We start from the raw sequence: 18449 nt of genomic DNA, 5'->3' as shown, positions 1-18449 counted from the left end.
GGTCATTTGCTAATGCGACAGGTTTCCTGCTCCCACAGGCCCGATCCTGCAAACTCTTGCTCATGTGACCAGCACATAAAAGGGCGACTGACGGGGTTGGACCAAACAGCCATTCCGAATTCAAACACAGCGTGATCTGTGCAGCCCGGGTCTCACCTAGCCCAGCTGAGATCTCACTGGAGACCAGAGCTTTCAGCTGTGACTGCGGAGAGTGAGGCACCTGCACCCACGTCTGCGTACGTAGGTATGTGGCCTGGTCCTCACAGATGCTGAGCATTGGCAGCTCCCATTGACCTGGGACAATCAGACCCCGCTGAAAACCAGGCCACCGATTTAGGTGCCAAAATGTAGATTTTGGTGCCCAGCTTTAGCACCCACTTTTGTGACTGCACCACTCAAAATTGCCAGCGAGCCATCTCTATGTACACATGTGTGTGCGCATATCCCAGAGTCTGGGGCACAACTGTGGCCATCATTTATTTGTTTAGATTTCTAAGCACCTCAGACAATCCGTGCCCAGCCGGTTCGCTGGATGCTATTCCATCGTTTTAAATGTACAATCCCATCAGCCACTGAACATCCCACTCGAATAACCACCCCTGAATTGCACGTGCAAATTAGAGATGCAATTGCACATTCAAGTCTGCACATTCGGATCTCAATGGCTCAGAGATAATGTCAGCGCCAGGATTAGACTAATGAACTCTAAGCACGTGTCTACACTGAAATTTAAAACCTGCAGCTGGCCTGTGCCAGCTGCCTCTGGCTAAGGGGCTGTTTAAGTGTGCTCTAGACATTTGGGCTTGGGCTGGAGGGTCCCAGAACTTCTACACTGCAATAAACAAGTTCTTAGCCCAAGCCCCACCAGCCTGAGTCAGCGGGCATGGGCCAGCCACGGGTGGCAAATTGCAGTGTAGACAGACCCTGAGTGCCCAAAGCAGGGTCAGCCCACCAGGGCAAAGCTTCCTTTCATGCAAATGTCACTGGCTGCTTTTCGTCTCTTTGTTGTCTGTTATGTACAGTTCATGTCGGAAAAACAAATGAAATCCCTCACAAACAAGACACTAAGTTCCCTGATAACCTGCCCAGGATGAGCCCAGCACAACACCATATGGTGCTGAACGCCAGCTCTGAATCACAGAACAACAGCATCTGGCACTGCATGGGGAACAGTCTCCAGGAAAGCTCAGAGGAAGGTTTATGTCCTTAAAGTTTCAACCTGAGAAGTGTTTCCTGAAGATTATCAGCCCAGTTTCTACAGCCTCCATCGTGTTACTGATAGAACTGACGCCTTCCACAGACATCGACAAGTCCTTACCCAGTGAGAAATTGAGATTTAATGTCAGCTACCAGCTTAAATTGCCATCAGCTCATAACGATGCTTTTGTCCTAGTCACCTGAACGGTTAATACCTTTGAGATAAAATCTTTTGTTAGATCCCAGCGAGAGCAGTCAAGTATATCGCACAATAAGGGAAAATATGTTTTCAAACCAAGTAATCAGGTCATCAACTCAGCTTATGCATATCAGAGTCTTGGGATATAATTACCACCTTCCTGGACTCCCATTAAGTGCAGCTCTGGGAAATGCCAGTGGATGTTGTTACAAGAGCAAACATTTTAAATAATGGGCCATCTTCCTACAGAAAAAGGAACGTCTCTTCACTGATACTCCCCACTCTGCTTATAGGCCACCTCTGTGAATCACTGGCAGATTTTCTAAGTTTAAATGCACACAGTGCTCTGAACTTTTGTCAACAACTGCCACCATTGCATGTGCGAAGTAGGTAATTGTGCATGCAAATTGCTAACCAGTACTGGGCAAGCAGTGAGAAAATTACTTGCCAGAATGTTTGTGAAATCTGAATCATAATGCAATTCCGAGTCGATCGTCCTTTCTTTGCTGGTGTCGCTTCCCCATAAACATTAGTGTGACTGGGTTTTGACCCTGCGTGTCACTGAAGCCCTGTCAAGGTGGGGTGCGGGAGGGAAGGGACGAGCCATACAGGGAAGGTGCTACACCCCGTTGGCCTGCTGGAGAGCAATGCCACAGCAGACCCAAACCGTTCCATGTGGAAGGGAAGTTTCATTTGGGGCTGACAGAGGAGGCGGTCATGTTTGTGCAGACGCCCTGACTCCCTGTGCAAGGGATACAAGGTGGCAGTGGCCACTAGTCCAACATGTGGGCCAGAGACCCGACCAGGCAGGGAGGATGCAGCCCTACTGCTTTCACAGACACTTTAAATGCACCTGGAGGGACAGACTAGTGTCCTGCACAAAGGCCAGTCGCTTGGGTTTGGGCTGGGAGGGTGAATTGCTCTATAAACGATGCCCTAACCAGCGTGGAGGCCCCTGGGAGCTGGAGAGGGCATACTGGGTCATTGAGCTCCCAGAGGGCCGTGGAATAGACAGCAGTGTCATTCAGATGTTCATTTCTGGAATAGTTAAGTGCCAGTAGAACAGTGCAGCTGCCTCCGTTCCTTCCCAGGACAGACGGTGTCTCAGCTCTCCGGCTCGCAGCACAGAGATCTTCCTTTTGACAACCGATTTCTGGTGAAAGCCAAGGAGTTTCCCAGCCACAGAGGGAGGCATTTCCAGCCAGATGATTTAGCAAATGGGCCACTTTCCTGTGCAGGGTTTTCTCCAAAGCGCTAATGAGCGGCAGCGTGACTACCTTTCCATTTCCGCCACCCCACCACTCTATAGGTCTCTGCGGCAACACGGACGTTAACAATTCAGGGCCAGAGCCTCTGCTGGTGTAAATTGGCGTAAGCATGAGACACATCAATGGCACTATATGCAGTGTACACCAGCAGAAGCTCTGGCCCATGGGCACTACCTTCTGCACATCTCCAAAGATCCCCAGGTGTTGAGCCGGAGCCTTACCTGGTGTAAATCTGAGTCGCTCCATTGATTTCCGTGGCTCTGTGCTGACGTTACCGGCCTGTTCTCTCCCCAGCCGCTCCCCGTAATAGCTGGGAGACAAACTAGAAGTTGCTTCTGTTCAGTTTGCACAACTCACGTATTCAGCTGGACCTGTGACGTCCAGCTTGTGAAAGGGCATTTTCAATAGTACCTGGTTCAATGTACCCGGGGAAGGACGTCATCTAGGGCCATATTCAGTCATCTAGGGCCATGTCATCTAGGGTCATAGCAACTCCACAAACCCAACTGCGACCACTAGGTCTGAACGTGGCCCCTGTATACATGGCCATAGACATGTCACACACAGACCAGATAAACGCAGCCAACAGAAGCTCAAGGAACGAAGCCTCTACTTCTACAGAGAGCGATTAGAGGAATAATTAATAAACGGCTTATGGCCTAATTTTCAGAGGTGCTGAGTGGGTGCAGCTCCCACTGACGTCCACAGGACCTTTGACAATCAGGCCATTAGTGGTTAACCTCCTAAGACATTTCCAGACGATCCGCCTCGATCTGTGGCTGAGGAACATGCAGCAGGAGCGTCCTGCTCAGCTGTTGGGTATAGTGACCTCATCTGGCCGTGTGGGGAGCACATCTCCCAGCCTCGCAGATAAGGAGCTTCCTTCAAACAGTCTCTTTGAAATGCCAGGCAGACTCAGTGCTCCTCAGCCAGGCAGAGAGGCAAGCAAGAAACCTCCCCTTCCCTTGCTCAGCTGTTCCAAGGCAGCACATAAGAGAGGCCCCCGGCTAGGAAGGATGGTCTAGTGGGTAGCGGCACTAGATTGGAACTCAAGAGACCTGTGTTCGATTCCTGACTCGCCTCCAGACTGCCTGTGTGTCTTTGAGCAACTCGCTTGGCCTAAGCTCCCCACCTGTAAAATGGGGACAATACTGACTGTATGAGGACTGTGAGGTGCTTAGATACTACACTGACGAGGGCCATGTGAGCAGAAAGGCTGTACTCCAGGGCACAGGAATTGCTCCCACTAGGGGAGCATCGCCGCTGAAAGGGGGCAGAGAGGCTAGTGCAAACACAGAGGTAACATTACCTCCAGCTATCCGCGGGAACTGAAACCTTCCTACGGACACTGTCGCATGTGACTCATTGGTGCACGGACATGCGGGGCGTTGCCTGATTGGTGGGGAAGGGCACTGTGACAGTGCTGCGGGCTGGCACTCTGGTCATTATTAGTACTAATTAGGCCCAGCCTCCCTGAGAAGGCCTAATTGTACAGAGGTGTACCTGATTACCAGGCCAGATTGGAGGGTTACCAACCCTCCAGGAATTAAAGATTAATCTTTTAATTAACAACTATGTCATGTGATAAAACCTCCAGGAATATGTCCAACCAAAACTGGCAACCCTACCAGATTGGGGCTAATTAGCCCATTAGCAGGGAAGCTGTATAAAAGGGCACAGGAAGGCTTGCTAATGGGGGAAGAGAAGATGAGAAACAGAAGGCTAGGAGAGCCTGGCAAAGGCAGTCCTGAGTAGGCCCCCTTCCCCACCCCGCTTTTGGAGAAGGGGTTAGAAAGTTGAGATGCAGGTGTGGAGACACTGCTACGTTTTGGGGGGAGGGATTAAAACACTGTCACTAAACTCCCCAGTGGTGTTTCCAGAAAGAAGGCTCAGAGCAGTCGGAGTTTGTGGAAGGGAGGAGTGGCCCGTCGCAGACATGCATTTGGGGTGGCTCAGGCATTGTGCTGAACTTCAGAAATGTGACCCTTAACATAGCCGCCTAGCAAACTATTAATGATGGCTCCCCTTTCCCATCAGAAGCTCTTCGTTATTGTCAGATGCAAGTTTCTGTATTCGTTGTGTGGCAGTGGGGGTGAGGGGAGCAGGGGAGCATTCTGACCACCCGAGTCTTACAGCAAAGGGGAACAAAACCACATCAGGAATGCTGAGGCAATGAAAGCTTTTATTGAAAGGGTAACAAGAAGTGAAACGCAGCCCCGTGCACAAAGCAGGGTTCTCGGCTCCAAACTCTCCTGAAGCTTAAGCTGACTGCAGAAGTTTGCTTAGAAAACCCCAACTATTTTCAACCAATTAAGCAACAATTTCATTCCTACTAAGTCTTTTCTACAGCTTGATTCAATGATCAGAAGCAGAACAACATTTTGTTTCTATCGTCATAGCCTTGATTCAAAGTGTCAGGGGGAACAAAAGGAAGGAAGTGCAGGGTTCTTCAGTCGTGAATTCTCTCCTTCATCCCCGGGCTGTCCCCAACACTCGCCCCTTGTGGGAGGGTTAGGCCAGCGCGTTAACCGATAGAGCATTCTGTGGGAAAGAAAAGGCACTCGTTCAGAGAATTCAATTTTCTTACTGGGATTTTCACCAACTTTTCTAACCCGCGCTAGAGGGTCCATTTAAAGAATTAGCAATGGTTAATGGGTGCTACAGTACCAGTATGTAGTACATTGGGGTTAATGGCCCTAGTTTTGATCACAAGTGGAAATCAGATGGAGGTTTAAATCCAATCTATAGCAAACATTTAATGTACCCACCTCACAAAGCTACTACATGGGTTAGTATAACTCATCGTCTCATCTCAGGAGACAATTTGACTAGAACAGGATGGGGAGTTACAAACTATCACCTAGAGTAAGGTTAGAAGATTTGACAGGACATACATGTATGAAATTGCGACAGTATGCGGCTCCTGGTTGCACTGTGAAGATTTATCATTATGTCCCATTCAGTGAGAAGACATTTATTTCTCAAATAAAGCGGCAGGGTTTGTAAGGTTTTACCATGCCGACAAGGTGGGACATTTCAACTGAAGTCCTTACTTTTAGAAGTGGCCTCTAATTTTCTACCGTATTTCGTACCTGCACTAATTGCGTGTCCAATTTTGTGGACACAAAGTATATCACTTAATTGTCGGAATACTTGATTGCAGCAGCTTAGTCAACAAAATACTATAAAATAGAAGAAAAATGTAGAGAGAAATTCAGAGGCAGAGTGAGGCTCTTCTTGAAAATTCAGGACCATGACTGGCAGGGTCTAACAGGATGTTACTGCGAAGTCTGAGGAAGTGAGAATCCAGAAAAAGAGACCATCATGAAACTCTACAGGAAAACAACCCGAAGAAATGAGCAAACCCTTACATTAATGACTTTGACAAGACCATTCTCCCACTTCAAGTTGAGAAGATTAGGCAGAGGAATTCCCACCTCCAGGGCACCTGAAATAAACAAACAGAAACTATCAGCCTTGTGCTAAACCATGTGGTTGTAGCCAACGAGGAAAGACAAGAGAGCTCTGAAACACTTGCGGAACTCTCAGAAGACTCAAAGATAAAGACCGTACCATTGATGAGGGGCACGTATGCAGCACTGAGTATGTCACTGATTAATGGTTCAAGAAGTGCAACCTGCAATGGAGAAAGAAGCATCTTAGTGACCACATATTTTATGACTGAAAAAGAGAACGTCTGCCCTTTCATTGTGGAGACATTGAATTTGATCCATTCCGTCTCTGGATCAGAACGTCCCCCCACCTGCCAGCTGTTTATCATGGGACTGTTTTTAGTAAGCAAGACAATCATTTCTCGGGTTGAGACATTCCCATTTCACAGATCACAAGAGGAGGGCAGCTCGTGACTCAGTTCCCTGCTGGGCCCCAGACTGTCAAGTCACTTCATTTCTCTGTGACTCTTTTCCTATAAAATGGGGATAATAGCTCTTCCCCACCTCGCTGAGGGCTGTGAGGGTAAAGACCTTAAAGATTATCAGGTGCTCAAATACTACAATCATAGAGGCCATCTAACTCTCTCATATAGATAGAAGGTGCTGAACGAGAGGTGCCTTCAGTAAGCTCCCTGTCAGGATCCCAGTTAGTCCAATCTGTGATGCCCCTTTTTTATTTTAAGTGAGCAGCAAGAGTCCGGAGATTGCTTCAGAATCTCCCACTTGCTTTACACCTAATGCCCCGAACTGCTGTTCTCTCCCCACTAGAGATGCCACAGGCTAGGTGTCAGCTTATGGAGATCAAAGTTTCCTTTGCTCTAGGAAGATGCCTATAAGGGTATAAAACTGAGTGGTGTCAAATTTATTAAGCAAATTCTATCAGTGCAGGACACTCGGAGCTCTTAAAATGCAAATCTTAGGCAAGAGTTTCCCAACTTTTTCAGGACTGAAAGCAGGTGTGTTAATCACAGAAATGACTGACAGGTAATTATGCTCCATTCCCTCCCACCCTCTCCTGCAACCTTCACAAACTCACAAGATGCTCCCAACGTGTGAAATTAATTCATATATTCAAACGCAATTCTTAGAAATCAGAATGGCTTAGTGTGAATGATAGAGTCTATTAAAATAACCCTCTCCAGGAGCATGAGAATACCAGTGTTTTCTCCCACAAGAAAAGCTTGGAGACCAACATTTATTAAAACTTTTGTTCCTTATTCCCTGGATACAGTCTCCATCATTATTGTACTTTGTTCAGTGGGTGTGTCATGAACTTACATTGAAATCACTAATTAGCGAAGAAGCCAGTCTGAGGCCGACTCTACAAAAAATGGAAAAAGTCAAGACAGAGTCAGAGACTATCCTATGTGATATCAACTTCTCCAGTATCTGCATAGCCGGTGGAAAGACATTAGTAGATCAGAGAAAACTAATATTTCACCGGGATGGCAACACAGTTACACAAACAGTTTATCATTAAATCAACAGACATGGAAAATCTAGGGTTTGACCTACCGGTGCCTGATCTCCGCAGACTACAACATATTGTAACAATACAATGAAGTCCAACTCTAATCAAGTCTTCGAATGTTAATGAGATGCCCATTTGGCCCCTGAATTTGTCTTATACATGTACAGAAACAATTTTTGTGAAAACCAAGCTGAAAATAGAGGGACATTTTTCAGTAACCAAAGCTCCCTAATTATTTTTTATTCTTTTCAGAGTCCACATTTCAAATATCTGTCGTTACCGAAGTGAGCCCAGGGAATCTAATGTAAAGAATTATCAACTCTTTGTCTTGAATTTAAATTGTGCATTTCCATTTAATCTTGTCTGGTTCACTGCCTGTTGTTCTCCTGAGGAATATTCCTTCCGATATGAATGAGGCACAAGGGACGAAGCCCCATTTACCTTTCCAGAGCTACAGAGATGCGGAGTTTGTTGTCTGAAATGGTAGGTTGGACACTCAGAACAATATCCTGCAATTAGAGCAAGAAAATAAAGCAAATTGATTCCTTCCTCTCCCATTTCCAAGATTGAAAACAAACCCCCAAGTCACCCAAACTTGTTATCTTCATACGTACAGCATCCAGAACAAAGAGAGACTGCTGGGGCGAAGCTGAGGGGGAAACCTCAATGGAAGCAGGGAGGCGCACCATGACTTTCCCGTTTTGCACCGACACTGCAGGCGTTTCCAGAACTCTGATCTTCAGCAACGGTTGCTGGGACGCCGGCAGCAGTTCAGAGACCTGTGCAAAGTCACCGGGACTCAGTTACGGAAAGAAGCAGAAAATTTTGAAGGTAAGAGGGATATGGCAAAAAAAAGAAAAAAATCTGAAAAAAACAAAATGGCTGACCTCAGGAATGAGCCCGCGAAGGGCAGAGGCGGTCAGCGGGGTGTCACTGGGAAGCTGAGGGAGAAATACAAAGCTGAATTGCTTCCAAGAAATGGATCGTGCATAAACCGTTATCCCTGGTAATGTTTCTTTGCTCAGCCAATTCTCAGGGTTCTTCTACTGACAGCAGATCGTGCAAGTGGCAGTTTGCTGGGATTATGCAGATACAGTGGATGATGCAAGGAGAATTGTGTGGCCCAGATTCATCTCCGCTGCCACTTCTCTGACTGCTTCGGAGCTGAACCTGACCCCGAGCCGTTAATTACTAGCAAGCTGACATCCAGCGCGTCATAGCCTGGATGCTGCCAGTCCTTGCACAGGGAGTTGCAGGACGCCTATGGTTGCTATGCGCCACACAAGGCTGAGCTACGCTACACGTGGGCACAGGTAAGTTGATTTGTCAGTCGTTTGCACTGAGCAGACGTCTCAAGCGTCTTGTGCCCTTACTCTTAAGAGCTCAGAGTAAAAAACTTGCAGGGTATGGGCAGAAAATGGGCTTGTCTCAAGAGTCAAGGGCTTAATTGCCAGCAAGGGGTGCAGCTGGACTCTCCCCTCTATGACCTTACTGCTATTCCTAGATAGAGAGAAGTCAGTGGCCATGCAGAAGCCCTCTCAATAAGGCAGGATCAGGTTCCCCTGCTCATCAACGTTTTTACCTTGTGCTCACATGTGCAGCATCCCACCCCTGTGCTGTGCAAGCTCAAGCCCCATGTGTTATCAAAATGCACAAGGCAGGAATCTTACCCTAACGAGTCAGACTGTTCCTAGGGCATTTGAGAGCAAAAATAGAGGAGGGGGCCTGAAGGTGGCATGCCTGGGCAGAAGGCTCAAAGGAAATGGATCCCTTCCGGTTTGCCATGCTCACCGTTTGAGCTGCAATGTCTGTGCTGAGATTCCCGGGCGCCAGCAGCAGTTTGAGCACTGAGCTGAGGAGACACACGGAAAGGCCAAGCTGGGAAGGGCTGGCCACCACGGACGGCAGAGATACGGTAGCTGCTGAGCACGTGGGATCGTCCACTCTATTGCCAAGCAGATCTTCAACTACAGCCTGAAAGAAAGTTTAGAAGGGGTGAGGGGTTGGGGGGGGGAAGGTGACATCCATAAAGCTCCCTACAATGAAATACACTAGTCATTAAGCCAATATCATTGCGGCCACACTGTATAGTAAGATTCCATTCATAAATAGTTTATAAATGGTCTCTGCACAATTCATAGATGTTTTAATAAATAGTTAATCAATTGTGAAAACATCCAACAGATCAATAGGTTGCTTCTAGCCATGGCTTACAAACATCTGATATCCTCTCCTGATGTCCTTATAACCATCAACACCACATACTACTGATGTCCGTAATATGTCTGTAACGTCTATTAGCCATCTATCAACTCTTTATAAATGGAACCTTACTATCAAGCGTGACCACTGTTGCTTTAGGAAATGCTAGCATTAGGTGCTTCTGATTGAAGATCAACTCAACATTGTTGTATTAAACTAGCAAATATCTAAGCTGTTGTTGATCTCTCATACCCGACCATCAAGCTTTATGTATGATGAAGTCTATAGTGAGTGAGGAAGTGACAGTCACTGGGCTGCAGTCCACAGCCTCTTTGAACGAGTCCTCTGCTCCAGACAACTGGGAAACAGGGGGCTCCTTTGAGAAATCGTCACCACACCGAAGGGGATCACAGGAACCATCCGGCATTGCAGACTCAGGGCTGCGCATGCTAAGGAAAGTGACAGCACTTACATTTAAATCCAGTTTGATCTCCGCATCACTGACCACGGGGAGGCTCGCTAAAGTGTACTGGAGATCTCCTACCACACCCAGTGGGACCACAGCTGTAAGGAGACAAAGAGCCTCTTAAAATGGGATGAAGGGGAAATGCCCCTGCTCTCTGTTCCTGTTATTTGTTATATTCTCATCGCACCTAGGAGCCCAGTCAGGGACCAGGACCCCACTATGGTGGGCGCTGTGCAGACACAGAACAGACAGACAGTCCCTGTCCGGAAGAGCCTACACACAAAGTATTTCTGGATATCCCCAATCACCCTATTCCCAGCAGAACACGTCTGAGGGCAGCAGTCCTTGAAATGACCCGCATTGGGACGAGAACATGCAGAGAAACACCCAGCTGTGGCGCTGAGTTCCTCTGAGCAAAGCTGTAGGACTTGGCTCAGTTCTGAGCCGTATCGCTCTCTCAGGACTAAGTGGCTCTTAGGATGGAGAAGTCGCAGGCTCCCTGTGGGAAGTCCATTGAACTTTCCCAGTATCTTCTCTATCAGAAACTTTACAGAGTTTTCTCCCCACATGGGGAAGGTTTGTTTCCCATCCCCTGTTGTTTGGATCACTCGGTTCTGAAATAATCTCACCTTCAGCACCAGAGCACTGATGGCTTCTACCGCCTACGTTCTACAGCTGCCCTTTTTGCTGCAGGACAGCTTAACAACGGCTTAAAGATTTAGAAAACCTGGTAGATCCTTTAGGTGAAATACTCTTGTAAAATCAGATCATTTTTCCTATTGGGCAGCTACAAAGTGCTGACCCGGACCAGGGAGGGAATATTTTGGAACAGGAAGGAAGGAGGAAGTGACCACAGACTTACAGTTCACGGTGCTCAGCAGAGGGTTCACGGTGTTGAGCACGGTATCAATTAAAGGACACAGCTGTAACACACAGGGAAAAGATCCTATTGCACGAGACTCTCCGAGTCACTGGATTCTGTCCCAGGCTGTATCATACTGGTACAGTCATAGGAATATTGCCGGTTCATGAACTTGGCAAGAAGCTGCCATAATGCAGCCCAGGAAGTTCATTGCCTGCATGGGGAAGCCTCTTAGAAAGCCTCCTCCCTCCACACCCTCTCTGCTGACAAATGAAGGACCAATGCTGACCTCTCAGAAGGGGTACAATTGTGGTGCACCAAGGGGTGCAGAAGCTCACCTCTCTGCCCAGTGCTTGTCATGAAGCCCATCCCTCTATTAACTTCTGCCCGGGATAGTCTGTGGACCCTCTGAACCCAGGTGAGCTTCAGCCCAGGGACAAGATTTTCACAGCTTATGTGCACAAAATGCACAGTCAATTCATGTACACATTGACTGGGAATGCGGACTGGAGTAAGTGAGCATGCAGATAGCTGGGCACATGACAACATGCTATTGCACATCACAAGGGCCCAGTTTTCAAAATGGTGGGCCAGCCCCTCCTTCGGGGGTGAGCCTTTACTCTCAGGAATGGTCCTTTCTCATGAGAGGCGCCCCAATGACTTAGGGCAATAGGGACCACTCAGCTGACTACTGGTTTGCACATTTGGGCTTCTCAGGAATCACTTTGATCCTTGCCACCGTTGCTTTGCAGACTTACCACTCCAGGAAAGAGGTTCCCAAGGGCCTTGTTTAGGACAGCTGGACGTACTGGGAACACACTAATCAACAGAAGAATAGAAAATTAGAGGTGATGCCAGCTAGGAACTGGAAAACGAACGTAATCAGCACAAGAGAAATCGAACTGCTTGCGCGTAGCGTCATGCTGCCCTCCGCACAGCACAAGGCTGGGATTTTGTTCTGGAATTAATAGCAAGAAAGAAATTCAGGATCTGGCCCAATATTAGGATTGATATGCGTCCACGTATAGTGCAGCACAATGCAGAAACTCTCTCGTTTGGCCGTTTGAGCCAAACCTTTGAAAGAACCATTTGTTCTAGTCACAGGAAACGAATACGGCACTGAGGTATCCTAAGTATCAAACACAAGAATTAGCGAATTTCTTCTCTTTGAAGATAATAGTAAAAATGGCTGGTGCCGACCCATCTGTGGCGCACGGTCATTGCGGCACAGCAGATATCTGTGGTACCTACTTGAGGAGCCGAACGTTAACAAGCTGCGTCTTGCAGTCTTCAACGATTAACTTGGGGGCGCCCATGTCATCCTGTGCCAGTCTGGCTCTTGCGGCAATGTTCACGTCCACCTGGAGATTGAGCACCTTAGCTAGAAGGCTGAAAGAAGACGGAGGAATTAATTGCATCCATCTTAACAATCGCCCCTGCTGACTGACTCTACGAAAGAGGGCCAGCTAATGGTCTCTTCACAGGACGTGTCTACATGCTAAACTGGGGGCTCTCCGATTAACTCACCACCGTTTTACACTATCATCTTTCTGTTATTTCTGCACCATGTGAACTTTTAAAGGTGGAAATATGGTAAATAAATGACACCTGCTGATATACACAAGCCTGTGAAAGAAACGACTCTGTCCACAGAGAGCCAGGAGGAACGCGTCCTGGTCTGAGGTTTCTCATGTTGCACTCTTCTGCTTTAAGGCTACTCACCTTTTGCCTTCAATTAACACTTGGGTGTTGACGTTCAGCTGGACCCCCACTCCTGGCAGGAGCTTCAGCGATACTTTGGGGAGAGTAAGCTTTTTAATTTCCAGCCTGGAGAACGAAAGCAAACAAGAAGTAGGCAATAAAACGCTAGTGCTGAGGACACGGACTCTCCATAGCCCAGCGTTCGGCCCCTCAGCCAGCCAGTCCCCCGGAAGTGGCTTCAGGAGCTAGAGGGGTTTTCAGCGTGGGAGTTTAAGCTACGTTTTCACAGTGCTTTAATTCCACTGTGTGCTGGGAACTCTCCCTCCTGCACAAGTAGAACTGGGTACAGGGTTTTTTCCTTCAAGGGCTTACACTAGCTGTTAATAGTTTAAAACCCCAAAACGGAGGGAAAAACCCACCAACTGCGATTCCAGCATCATGCTTGACAGAGCAAGGAGTGAGCGATGCTGCCTCAGGTATCACCATTGGGTGGTTATGAAGCACACGTAGGTTCATCACTTATGGAGTTGCTCATATTGACAGTAACGGGTCATATTCTGGACAGGTGAGTGCATGGGCACATACCCAGAAACATCGTCTCAGTACCACGTGGGACAAATGCTCCCTCCAATCTTAGATCCCCAAAAGATCCTGGGGAAGTTGCCCCACTGCTCCTCTCTGACTCGGACCAGCAGAGGGATGTTATTGGGGGTGGCCAGTGGGTCGGGGTGCACAGTGGATGATCAGGGCTGACAGAGACGAATGCAGACAGCACTTCCTACTAGATTATTCTCTCTCTCTCTCTCATTAGAAACGTATTGGAGTAGGGAGGGGAGGGGACTGCTCATATCCAGAATGGGGCCGGACACCAGCGCTGTCTTTTGCAACATCTTTGTGCTCCTCGTTGGAAGCTGGTTACGTCAGTTCCCCTCTCCCCCATTGGCCAGAAATCAGCCCAGGGTTTGTTCCCGGACACCTGGGCTGCCCCCTGACTTACTTTGTGAGGTCAGTACCCAGCAGATTTCCCAGGTTCAGGAGCCCCCCCTTGCCAGCTGACACGGTTCCTAGCACACTGTTGAGAATGTCGCCTCTGTGGAGCACATTATCTATAACTGAAGAGATGACCTAGTGGTTAGAGGAGGTAAGGTGGGTTCCACCCCCAACTGTGTAGCCTGGGGCACGTCTCCTCCCCTGCCTGTGCTGCGCTTTCCCCATTTGTGAAGTGGGTTTGGTGATAGTTTCCCACCTGGGTAAAGCCCTTTGAAATCTTTGGGTACAAAGTACTTTATAAGCGCAAGAATGACTCTGATTATCCTTGTCACTGATACTCGGTGACTTTGGTACTGCCCACAGCTTTTCTGTGTAGGAGCAAATAAAAGGAAGGACAAAATGGTTCAGAAAATGGTAATAAATCTGACCCCTTCCACAACACTGAATTGAATAGTATTCTAATAAAACTTACTTTTTACTAATCCATTTGCATTCACGCTGGAAAGAACCTGAGTGGCGCCGTCTAGTCCTTGAGATGGGGTCAGCAGGCTGCCAAAGAGGAGAATGGCCCAAACCTTTAGCATCTTGGCTGTGGTACCTGTGAAAAGCATTCCCAGTCCATTAAACATCAAAGGATGATGATCAGGAACCGGAGACAGGACATGGTGCCAGACGGGATTAGAATAGACAGGGAAAGAAGCCAGTTGCACAGAATGAAGGGGAAGCAGAAAGAAAGGAGGAAGGCATGGCAGAGGGGATCCATTTAGGCAACAAGCAGATGAGTGGCAATAGGTACTTGTGGCCAACTCCTGATCCCATTGAAGTTAATGAAGTCAAATTACCCTGGATTTAGAAGAGACCAAAACTTGAACCTTCAGCGGATGACTTCCATAATGGAGCCATGGAGCGAGCAGTTATCCCACTTTCCTTACTCCCTCCCCTTAGGATAGTTGCGTCATTTTCCTCATTCCATCGGGAATGGTTTCCGGAATTTTTGAACTGGAGTTTGACTGAGAATTTTCTCCCACAAACCAGAACCTGTATCCCACATGTAGGGGAGTCAGAACCTTGTTTGCAACACGACATGTCATGAACATTACTGGGATGGCATAACCACAGGTTTCACTGAAGAGTCAGCTAGGACGGAGTGCAAACCCTTATTAAACACAAGCCTCTGATAAAAGCATGAAGTGTCTAAAAGTGTTAGAGTCGTTTTTCAAGGACTATGTTAAAGAAAAGTGCAAAAGGAACACGTCAAACTTTTTTTGGTTTTAGAGATATTACCAGCTCCAGCCATACAGTGCCTCTACTTAAATGGGGGGACACAACTAGAATTAGTATTGTCTCGAGAACCAGAATGAACTTCTTCATTGCTCCCATTGTATCAACACATTTAAATGGAAATATAACAACACAGAGCAAAAAGTATCAAGATAAAAATTAAGGGTCAACTTCACCTTGGGTCTAAGTGCACCTGGTTTATGGAGCTACTCAAGGGATGATTTTAATTATTATTATTTATGAAAGCCTTGAAATAATACTCCAAGAATTCTCAACAACATGCAGCAAGCATACATCTGTGCTTCGAAATCCATGAAGAGCAGCCATCTCTCCGCCCCCCTCTGTCTGTAATGGTGGATTTGCTTTCGTCCAGGCTTGATCTAAGAGAATGCTCTTCAGAGAGTAGTTTTGGTCTTACCTTCGCAAGCTCTTGGTCACTAAGAAAGGTCTCAAGAGTTGTCCTCCTTCTCTGCAGCTGACCTGCAACTGACAGCCCTTATATACAAAAAAATCTGTGACTGGAATGAGGAAAATGACATGACTGAGAAAAAGTCAGGCTAATTGTTTGGGTTTAACAATAAGGTGTGATCTCTGATGTCTTCCAGTGCAAATATTTCCTTATAGATGTGAAAAGTTAGGTAAATTATTGAGCAACATGTATCAAATGCACATCCTGGTTTCTGGCCAGCATTTAGTTCGGCATTCCAGGGTGCTAATCCATAAAGGTTGACCTAAAAGGTCCTTGGCCTCTTTGCTAGTCTAGTGCAGTGAGTTTTCTGCCTTGCTGCTCAACTGAGTAGTAAAACTGGGATTGGTATGTAGGGCTGGTTGAAAATCTTCCCATAGAAACAGTTTTTGATGGCTATGTGGGTCTTTCATTAAATGAGGTGGGGGTGAGGAAAAAAAAGTGTCTGCTTTCCTCGGAAAATTTCAACTTATAAGAAAACCTGACCACCTGAAAACAAAAACCTTTTCAGTTTTCAGCCAAATACCAAAAAAATTCAGCTTGAGATTTGTAGTTCGGGTACCTCATGCCCCCATCCACCTCTACAGGCTGGGTTCTCCAGCTAGACTACATCTCCCATGAAGCACCACAACCAGGGGCTCCCAGCATGCACTGTGGTGGCTTAGCAAGGGGGAGACTATGGTGTATCATTGGAAATGAAGCCCAGCACACACAGAAGAATGAAGGTGTGAGGCACTTGAACTATAACTCCCATGAGGCATTGCATGATCATTTCCAATTTAAAATTTTTGGTTTTCAGCCAGAAGTTTTTGCTTGTAAACAAAATGGCAGATGGAATTCAATACTGATAAGTGCAAAGTAATGCACGTGGGAAAACATAATTCCAGCTACACAAATGATGGTGTTTAAATTAGCTGTTACCACTCAAGAAAAATCTGTATGATGGACACAGCACTGACCAGCCAAGGGAAAGAGAAGCCATGTGAGTTAATATAGGGCTCAAGGTCCAGAAGTCAGGAGGATCCTAGGCTTTAGCCACTGATTTTTCTGGCCTGGTGCTGGCACCACAGTAAATTATAACTCACCCACTGCACGGTGTGCATGTTTCCTGCCCTAGTTAGCACATTAAGCAGTACCCATGAGGTCTTGTCTCTGTTGAGTCACTGAGTGACCATACACGATGCACTTAGGGCCAGCCTGTGGCATAAAGCGGAGGTGCCTTTTCCATTTGGGACAGTGCTCTGTGGCCAGCCAGGTCCAGGAGCCATCCACCTGGGGAGAGGGTCCCAGGGATGCACCGATAGAGCAGTCCCTGCAGGCAAAGGGGGATTGGTGGGACACGTAATTAGTTGTGAATGAACCACTCATTACCATTAGAGAGACTTCCCAATGGGATTCTCTGCACCTGTGAGGCACAATGCGGGACCCACCAGAAAAGCACCTGCTCGGATTTAACACTTTGTTTAAACTTCTGACGGAAAGACGTGTCCCCAGAGGATTAGCCGAGATGGCTTTTGTCTCACACTACTTCCAGCTTTGAAGATCTTATCTAGCAGCCAAAGTCAGCATAGGAGAGGTGCCAAGGTACTTATAATGCTGCCATTGTCCCAGCAACTTAATCACTCCCTAACCTCAAAAGAACAACGGGTTTCATTGCTGGCTAGAACATGACATGTAATGGGATACAAGTGTGTGTTGATAAAGGAGTGTTGTGCTGTCAGCTCATCTGAGTCACATCAATCTTGGAGTGGATGAAAATAAGAAGCATGAAATCAGCATAAGCACAGCTCCGGTAAATGTCACTGGGATTAATCAAGAAGACCGGACTGTGTAATAATGGGACACCTTTCCATGACAAAGAGCCGCTGCTCATTAGTGACCTTTCATTCATGCTCAGAAGTTGGCTTCCTGTCAGCTGTAGTCAAATAGAGATGTCAATGGACGTCATGTGCCTGTTTTAAGGGCACCATAATGGCATTACATATGTTGTGCAAATTGAAGGGGATTTTCCTAAAAAGAATCACATTGAGACCAGTTCTAAGGTACTTTCATAAAAGTAACTCGCAAGACACAACAATTAAGAAATTAAATTATTGTAGGAAGAAAGGAATAGAGATGAAACTGAAGATGAGACTAGTTCAAAAGGAGAAGAACGGGGTGAATAGAATATGATTTTGGTGCCAGTAATCACTGCGCAATCTTAATTGGAAAGCAGATAACATACCTAAGAGGAGACTAAGGCTTGTCTACACTTGAAATGCCACAGTGGCACAGCTGCACCACTTCGGAGTAGACAGTACCTATGCCAACAGGACAGGTTCTGCCATCGGCGTAGGGAATCCAGCCCCCCGAGAAGCAGTAGCTAGGTTGATGGAAGAATTCTTCCGGTGACTTAGCGCTGTCTACACAGGGACTTGGGCATCTTAACTACGCTGCTCAGAGGGGTGGATTTTTCACACCCCTGAGTGACCGTTATGCTGACTTAGTTTTTCAGTGTAGACCTGGCCTGAGAGAGATCTGGGGACTAGGGAGAAGGAAACTGGCATTGCAAATGTGTGAGAGAGAAAAACAATTGAAATCAGGTGATGGGAGAATTAAGTTGTTATGGAGTCCAGTTATCTGTCTCCTTCAGCCTAAAGGGCCCCATGTGTGTGACTCCTGTTGGGGGGAGGGATAGCTCAGTGGTTTGAGCATTGGCCTCCTAAACCCAGGGTTCTGAGTTCAATCCTTAAGGGGGCCACTTAGGGATCTGTGGCAAAATCAATACTTGGTCCTGCTAGTGAAGGCAGGGGGCTGGACTCGATGATCTTTCAAGGTCCCTTCCATTTCTAGGAGATAGGATATCTCCATTAATTTATTTATTGAAGTGACTCCATTAACATGGATAGTGATGG

General features: G+C 47.0%; 1 protein-coding gene across 1 annotated transcript; it reads right to left on the bottom strand.

Annotated features, from left to right (window-relative positions):
- Positions 1-4826: 4826 nt before the first annotated feature.
- Positions 4827-15615, bottom strand: BPIFB3 (BPI fold containing family B member 3). The gene is made up of 16 exons (XM_024108833.3): positions 15508-15615; positions 14281-14406; positions 13816-13930; positions 12840-12944; positions 12369-12506; positions 11876-11936; positions 11118-11178; positions 10262-10353; positions 9379-9561; positions 8475-8528; positions 8202-8366; positions 8029-8096; positions 7395-7437; positions 6238-6301; positions 6036-6112; positions 4827-5205 (listed from the first exon to the last, which is right to left on the bottom strand). Exons 2-16 carry the CDS (start codon positions 14390-14392, stop codon positions 5176-5178), a joined length of 1368 nt encoding a protein of 455 aa, XP_023964601.2. The 5' UTR covers positions 14393-14406; positions 15508-15615; the 3' UTR covers positions 4827-5175.
- Between the last annotated feature and the right edge of the window lie 2834 nt (positions 15616-18449).

Source organism: Chrysemys picta, chromosome 13 (assembly GCF_011386835.1).
Source record: "Chrysemys picta bellii isolate R12L10 chromosome 13, ASM1138683v2, whole genome shotgun sequence".
NCBI classification, from domain to species: Eukaryota; Metazoa; Chordata; order Testudines; family Emydidae; genus Chrysemys; species Chrysemys picta.
Note: the sequence above shows the minus strand (reverse complement) of the source record. Positions and strands in the feature narration are given on the sequence as shown.

What these genes read in the sequence shown, in the direction of transcription:
- BPIFB3 (XM_024108833.3), bottom strand. Translation starts at nt 14,392, where the DNA reads ATGCTAAAGGTTTGGGCCATTCTCCTCTTTGGCAGCCTGCTGACCCCA. An exon ending in GTGTTAATTGAAGGCAAAAG is followed by an intron (nt 12,507 to 12,839) that starts GTGAGTAGCCTT and finishes GTCTTCTTTCAG; the next exon opens with CCTTCTAGCTAAGGTGCTCA. An exon ending in GTCTTGTCAAAGTCATTAAT is followed by an intron (nt 5,206 to 6,035) that starts GTAAGGGTTTGC and finishes TCTTTCCCACAG; the next exon opens with AATGCTCTATCGGTTAACGC.